Below are 7,840 nucleotides of genomic sequence, written 5' to 3'. Positions count from 1 at the left end.
AGTCAGCTAGACGTCTTTAAAGGTTCATGGACGCTTTCTGTGGTCAGAGTGGATTTAGAACCAGATTAAATACCATAAAACATCTCAAACCTTCAAATTAGAAGATAAAGGTTGTCAGGTAAAAGGTAATGGGCTCATTAACTAGAAATAATTATTGTTCAACCAGAAAAAAAAAACGAAATCTCAATTTGTAGGAGCTTCAAGAACCTTCAAGTCCAGATGGTTCCTTCTGAAATCCTACGAAAGAAACATCTGTGGAATTGTAGCTCCTATGATTATACCAACTTTGCTTTTCAAGAACCTACCAGAGAAGCCCCAATGGTTCCTCCTACTAAAAAAAGTTGGTATAATCATCAGTAGGAACCACCTACTTGATTTCTACTTCATCAACATTAAACTCTGCCTTCTTGTTTCTCCTTGTTAATCTTTCAGCTGAACAAACGAAGGATCTTCTGGTTTTAACCTGCAGGGTTCTCTATCTGGATGGTTCCAGTTCTGTTGTACTTCATGGTCTGCAGGTTCAGGATCAGTAAGGTTCCAAAGGTTTCATCTCAGACAGAAATCTGAAGGTGCGTTCAGACGGACTTCAGCTGGACTTTAACATTTCCTCATTAAAGATGTAGAAGCAGCAGGGTCCTCAGACTGGTTTAGAACTTTAGGAACTCAGTTTGTCTCCTGGAATAAAACAACTTTAACCCTCTGGAGGCCAGAACTAAAAGGTTAGGGCAGATTCTTTACAAAACACCCAACTTTAGCTTTAATCAGCCTCAAACTCTTATGTTTTCAGTCCTTTAGCAAAAATAATCTGAGGTTTAAATCCTGACGTTCCATCTAATTGTTGAATATTTAATCTTCTTCATTCATTTTTAACTTTGTTTTCTTTGGAAGCCGCGTTTTGTCATGAGTTAATCGAATATTTACTGAATGTTTTGAGGAGTTTCTGCTCTGAAGCTGCTTCAGTCTGAACACACCTTAAGTCTTGTAGTTTTGTAGTTTTTCTCCACTTCCTGTCTTCAGGTTTCTGCTTCCTGTGTTCATCTTTGGGACAGGTGTGGGTCCATGTGGGGTTTCGTGGCGTCTGCAGATGTTTAAACGGCGTTGTGAAGGTTGTACAGTTCTCAATATGGCTGTGATTCGTCCTGTCACTGACCAATCAGACGCCTCCGGACCAAACGGGGCCAATCAGACCACCTCCAGACCAGAGGGACCAATCAGACGGCTGCTAGCTGCAGCTGTTTGATGCTAACAACATCTTCAGTCCATCCCAGATGTTCAGGTAGAAGCTCCCTTCACCTGTAGCAGCTCAGCAGGTTTGATCCTCTCAGGAAAGGAATAATTATTATTAAAAATATTATTTTAGGGTTTAAACATGAGTATTTAACTTCAGTTTTATTTCTGTTGACGATCGGTTTGGTTGATTTAAATCAGCTGCAAAAAAAACAAACAACAAAAATCAGCGACTTGAGTTGAGTCTCACTGACTTTCAGTTTGTCACTGCATTTTGTTCTCAGTTTTCATTCAGTTTTGATGTTTATTGTTTATTTTTCAGTCACTGTTTTCTCCTCCTGGTTATATTTTTATTTATATATTTGTATTATTCACTCTTTTATACTCATTGTTCAGCTGTTTCCTCCAGAAACTTGTTTGTTCTTCTCATTTATATGTTGCTCTGATGGGACTAAATTAAAAACTCTCTGAAGCAGAACCCTTCTCTTCTACAGAAACAGTTTTAAATAACATCGTACCATGTCAGGCTGTGGTCAGGTGAAAGAAGATTTTTCCTTCTTAAACAGTGGAAACAGCTTGTTTTTCACTCATCGTTTTCCTCTCGCTTTTTATCCACATATTCTCACCCCCACTTGCTGCTTTTCCTTCACCGTTCATTCTCCTGCCACATCTTGTGAAAGAGATCTTGATCTCAATGGGTTTTTTTTTACCTGGTTAAATAAAGGTTAAATAAAAAAATCTCACTTATCATTTTCAGCGCATCCTTTTTTCTTTGCTGTTTTTCCCTCTCTAGTTTTCATCTCTGCTGTTTTCCACTCACTGTTTTTAGCTCGCTGTTTTTCTTTCACCGTTTCTCCACTCATCATTTTCCACATGCTGTTATTTTTCACTTGCTGTTTTCCACTCACTGCTTTCTTGGATTTTCAGTGTGGTTCAGTTTAGGTGGGAACGAATCAGGAAGGACTTTGGCTGAACTACTTCCTGTTTCCCCCACAACGTTTTTTTACTTTTTGTTTGGATCAAACCTGCTGAGCTGCTTCCAGGTTGAAGCTTCCTGTTGGTTTGTTAAAGATTGAAACCATTTATTGATCTGACAACGTCCAGTCAGCCAGGTCACATGATGTCACTTCCTCCAACATGGCTGCCAGAGGATGAACCGTCAATGAAACGCATCAGTCTGAGGTGTGTGTCTGTTGTGTAGCCGTGCACGCCTTAGTGCGGAACATGCAGGTGTGTGTTTGCTGCTCCAATGTAAACTGACTCCGTTTCCCATCATGCATCAGCAGAGCGTGAGCAGGAAGTGTCCGACTGATAGACATGCTTCACATCAGCGCCGTTAGACTCTTTTAGAAGCAAACGGTAGTAAACAGGCATCAGATTCCTAGAAAATGTGGCCACCATAGAAAGGATTCTCTCCATTAAAAGACTGGTTTGTTGTTTTTAGAAAAGAAAGACACTTGTTGAGGTTCCTGGAGGACGTGGGAGCAGGAAGGTGGACGTGGCCAGTCTTCATCATGAAATCATCCTTTAAAGGTCCTGAAGGAAGAGTCTCAGAAAACCAGACAGACATTAGAGGCGCCAGTGGGGGGCGCCGCGGCTTCTGGAGGTGTTTCACCAGAAGATCCAGGTCCTCCCTGCAGCTCCACGTCTGTAAACTCTCGGTCTTCTTCTCTCCTTGGCAGTATTTGTGTTGGTCCATCGGTGGAGGTCCTACGGCTCGTCCTCTCCGGTGGAAACCGCCAACCTCATGGCCACGGACAGATGGTCGGTGAGGCCGGCCAGCTGGGTGACGAAGCTGAACTCCTCGATGTCCTGCAGAAGGAAACAAGACGTCTAGTTTATTATCTATAGCAGGAGAGTCCAACTCATCTTAGTTCAGGTTCCACATCCAGTCCAGTCTGATCTCCAGTAAAATAATACCACAATAACCTCTAAATAACCACCACTCCTGATGGTTCCTTTTTATTGCACAAATGTTCACATTTAAGGACTTATCTTTTTACTAAACATTATGAACAACCTGAAATCTATCAACAAAAATAAATTCAACTTTATCATTTCCACATTAAACCTACAAAACACAGTGTCTACAAAGGAACACAACATTTAGTCACAAAACAAGACAAAATATTACAAAAACAAGACATAAAGCAACAAAAGCAGGAAGCAAAATGGCAAAAATGAGACAACACGAAACACACAAAAAAGGACAAAAAAATTAAACAAAAGTTACTAAGCAACAAAAAAAATGGACAAAAACGAGACAAAAAAATGACAAAAGTGAGAAACAAAACAACAAAAATAAGACGTAGAACACAAGCGAGACAAAACGAGACACAAAACGACAAAAGAACAATCTGGTATTTCACTTTATGATCCAACAACTTGTCATGGTCTAGAAATGATTTTAAATTTATAGTTTTACTAATTTACAATCTGCAGTTAATGTCTTCTCTGGAATTTTTACACTTGTTCATTTTGACAATTTCTTGTCAGTTTAGACCAACATTTATCTTATTTTACACATTTTAAGTCTTTTGGGACAAAGTTCAAGTCATGTTGGACCATCTTAATCATACTATTCACAACTTTTGAGAAGTTTAGATCAAGTTTCAAGTCTTTCTGGACACTTTTGAGTCATTTTAGACCATCTTTATCTTATTTAGGACAAATTTTATCCGCTTTGGACAAATTTCAAACAATTTCAGACCAGATTCCAGTCATCTTTAGTGAAATGTGGACCAAAGACTGTATTTTAGTAGAAACATGGATCCATCCACAGATGAACACTGACAGGAACTTCATGGAGACACTAGACCAGCCTGGATAAGAAGTTTTTTTTTTTTTTAACTTTTTTCATTTTCGAGGTCCAATAAACATTAATTATTGCCATTTTGGACTATTTTGAGCCATGTTGGACCGTCTTTATCTTATTTCAAACAAATTTTGAGGATTTTTTGAAATGTTTCAAGTTGTTTTGGACAAATGTAAGTAATTCTGAACAGATTTTAAGTAATTTCAGACCAGTTTCAAGTCATTAGGGACCATTCTGATCTTATTTTGGACCAACTGAGCCATTTGTCACGAGATTCAAGTCATCTTTGGTCAAATGTCGACCAAAGACTTTCACTTTTTTTGCCATTTTCAAGAACCAATAATGATTCATTTTGACTTTTTTTTTGCCATTTTAGATAGACATTTATCTGATTTTTCAGAAAACTTCAAGTCTTTTGGGACAAATTTCAAGTCATGTTGGACCATCTATGTTTTACTTTCTAGAACTTTTGAGTATTTTAGATCAAGTTTCACGTCTTTTGGACACTTTTGAGTCACTTTGAACCATCTTTATCTTATTTTTGACAAATATCAGGTAATTTCAGAGCAGAAAGTGTGAAATCGTCAGACTGAAGATTTTACACTTTCTCTCCCATTTTCAGTGGCCAATAATGATTCATTTTGAGTATGTTGTCATTGTAAACCAATATTTATCAGATTTTTCACAAATTTCAAGTCATGTTGGATCTTCTTCATCTTACGTTGTACAACTGTTGAGTAATTTAGATCAAGTTTTAAGTCTTTCTGGACACCTTTGAGTCATTTTAGACCATTTAAATCTTATTTGTTGGTTTATTTAGATTTTGTACCTTTAAAATGTCTTCAAGGCTTGTTTTTTTGTTTGTTTTTGTTGTTTTTTGGGGTAAAAACTGCTGAAATTCTCTAAATTCAGCTGAAATATCTGACAGAGCTTCAACAATAACTAACAGGTGTTGTTCCCCATCCAGCCAGCAGGGGACAGCAGCAGGTAGAAGATTTACTGGATGAGAAGCAGCACAGTGCCACCTGTTGGCAAGAACCAGCATCTGATCAGAGCTGCTCGAAGCTTCACGTCCAGAAAACTCAGGAAATCCAAACTCCAGCTGCTTCTGCTTCACTTGAGGATCTACATTTTCTGCTTGTTTGAATCAATTTTGGTCATTTTGGGTTGTTTTGTTTCACTTAAACTGCTGTTGAACCTAAAATACATCCCACAATACTGATGATCACACCAGGATACATCCCATAATACCGATGATCACAACTGGTTAGAGGGAAACTGAGACACCTGGATGGATTTAAACTGATCTGGGGTCAGTATTTAGGGGCATTAGGGGCTATAGAATCCGGACCCACCAGCTTCCAGTCCGGCTGCAGACCCTCATCGCTATACAGCAGGTAGTCGATCCTCCTACCATTGCCCCTCAGAGGAATCTTTCTGCCCTTCTGACTGCTGGACGGAGTTTTACTGGGAGGAAACACCAGGTACTCCTTCCTGCCCTCCTCGTTCTCCATCAGCCTGGAGGGGGCAGTAGAGGGCAGGAGGGGGCAGTAGAGAGGAGGAGGGGGCAGTAGAGGGCAGGAGGGGGAAGTGGAGAGGAGGAGAAGGGGGCAGTGGAGAGGAGAAAGGGGCCGTAGAGAGGAGGGGGCAGTAGAGGGCAGGAGGGGGCAGTGGAGAGGAGGAAAAGGGGCAGTAGAGAGGAGGAGGGCAGTAGAGAGGAGGAGGGGCAGTAGAGAGGAGTTTCAGTCAGAAAGAAACCACAAAGATCCTCTGAAAAACACCAGGACCCACAGTAAGTCTGTTTAAGAGCGAACAGAAGCTACATGCTAACATCAACTAAATGTCAACTTTAGCAAGATATTAGCATTATTTCAATGCTAGCAGCAGCTAGATGCTAACAGAAAATAAATGCTAACAGCACCTTGATGCTAACAGCAGCTAAATGCTAACAGCAACTAGATGCTAACAGCAGCTATATGCTAACTGTAGCTAGATGCTAACAGCAGAGAATGCTAACATCAGCTAGATACTAACAGCAGCTAGATGCTGACTTTAGCTAGATGCTAAAATCAGCTAGATGCTAACAGCAGCTCGATGCTAACAAAAACTAAATGTCAAATTTAGCAAGATATTAGCATTATTTCAATGCTAGCAGCAGCTAGATGCTAACAGAAAATAAATGCTAACAGCAGTTAGATGCTAACAGCAACAAAATGCTAACAGTAACTAAGTGCTAACAGCAGCTAGATGCTAACATCAACAAAATGCCAACAGTAACAAAATGCTAAATGTAGCACATGCAAGCAGCAGCTAAATTCTAACAGTAGCTAATGCTAACAGCAACTAGATGCTAATATCAACTAGATGCTAAATCCAGCTAATGCTAACAGCAGCTATATGCTAACTGTAGCTAGATGCTAACAGCAGCTAGATGCTAACAGCAGTGGTCTGTTGGACCAGAACCTCGCTAACATCGAGGAAACGCTTCCTAAACATTTCGAGACGGAATCCTGACACTTCATGGGTCAGACTGGTGGTTCTGCTTCTGGTTCTGTTCTGGTTCTGGTTCTGGTTCTGGTTTCAGAGCAGCTGCATGTTATTCTGAGTTCAGGAGAGACTTACTTCTGCAAACTCTCAGGTGAGGTGACGTCGTCATCGTACAGACCGCTGGGCTCCAGCAGAGTTCCTGTTTACAGACATACACAGGTTCTGGTCAGGTTCTGGTTAGTTCTGGTTAGGGTCCGGTCAGGTTCTGGTTGTCGTTCACTTCCTGTTCCTGACCTTCTACTTCCTCTCAGACAGGGTTAGAAACCTGTTGTGTCTGTTGTTGTCGTGGTTATTATTGTTGTGTTGTTATCTTATTGTTCCCCTGCTGTTGTGGTGTAGTTCTGTTGTTGTTTTGTTGTTGTTGTTGTTCTGTTGTCATTGTGTTGTTATTGCGTTGTTGTTGTTGTTCTGTTGTCATTGTGTTGTTATTGTGTTGTTGTTGTTGTTCTGTTGTCATTGTGTTGTTATTGCGTTGTTGTTGTTGTTCTGTTGTCATTGTGTTGTTATTGTGTTGTTGTTGTTGTTGTTGTTGTTGTTGTTGTTCTGTTGTCATTGTGTTGTTATTGTGTTGTTGTTGTTTACCCAGAGCCCAGGGTTTATCCTCTCCAGGTCCGAGGCGGCATGGATCTCTGTACTGAGTAAAGAGTGAATGTTGTTGCTCCAGTTTGTCCTCTGAAAACACACACAGACACACAAACAAAATAAATATAAAAATAAAAAAAAATAAAAATAATTATAATAAGTTGCACAGTGTAGTAGTGGTTAGCACTGTCGCCTTGCAGTAAGACGATCCCGGTTCAAATCCCGGCCTGGGATCTTTCTGCATGGAGTTTGCATGTTCTCCCTGTACATGCGTGGGTTTTCTCCGGGTACTCCGGCTTCCTCCCACAGTCCAAAAACATGCTGAGGTTAATTGGTTACTCTAAATTGTCCGTAGGTGTGAATGTGAGTGTGATTGTGTGTCTGTATATGTAGCCCTGTGACAGACTGGTGACCTGTCCAGGGTGTCCCCTGCCTTCACCAGAGTCAGCTGGGATAGACTCCAGCACCCCCCATGACCCTAGTGAGGATAAAGTGGAGAATAGAGGATGGATGGATGTTTGCCGATAGCACGACCGTTTCATATAGGACAATGAAGAGATCCACTACAGAGAGAAGATCCAGCACCTTATTCAGTGGAGTTCAGATAACAACCTTGTTCTGAACACCAGCAAGACCAAGGAGGTCCAGGAGGACTACAAGAGGTCCAGG

The 7,840-nt window shown here is 40.7% G+C and overlaps 1 protein-coding gene across 1 annotated transcript; it reads right to left on the bottom strand.

The window, feature by feature from the left end:
• Positions 1-2,889: 2,889 nt before the first annotated feature.
• On the bottom strand, positions 2,890-7,817 carry LOC127535002 (sphingomyelin phosphodiesterase 3-like). Its single transcript, XM_051951613.1, has 4 exons — positions 7,172-7,817; positions 6,665-6,728; positions 5,398-5,560; positions 2,890-3,039 (listed from the first exon to the last, which is right to left on the bottom strand). Exons 3-4 carry the CDS (start codon positions 5,554-5,556, stop codon positions 2,938-2,940), a joined length of 261 nt encoding a protein of 86 aa, XP_051807573.1. The 5' UTR covers positions 5,557-5,560; positions 6,665-6,728; positions 7,172-7,817; the 3' UTR covers positions 2,890-2,937.
• Between the last annotated feature and the right edge of the window lie 23 nt (positions 7,818-7,840).

The sequence above is a fragment of the Acanthochromis polyacanthus genome, chromosome 8, assembly GCF_021347895.1.
Source record: "Acanthochromis polyacanthus isolate Apoly-LR-REF ecotype Palm Island chromosome 8, KAUST_Apoly_ChrSc, whole genome shotgun sequence".
In the NCBI taxonomy this organism is placed as follows: Eukaryota; Metazoa; Chordata; class Actinopteri; family Pomacentridae; genus Acanthochromis; species Acanthochromis polyacanthus.
The sequence above is the reverse complement of the archived record's forward strand: the minus strand, read 5'-3'. Positions and strand labels throughout refer to the sequence as shown.

Bases quoted from the DNA above. Each gene is read 5' to 3' on its own strand.
- LOC127535002 (XM_051951613.1), bottom strand. From the start codon at position 5,556: ATGGAGAACGAGGAGGGCAGGAAGGAGTACCTGGTGTTTCCTCCCAGT. The intron at 3,040-5,397 runs GTGGGTCCGGAT...TTCCTTCTGCAG, and splicing joins TGCAGCCGGACTGGAAGCTG to GACATCGAGGAGTTCAGCTT.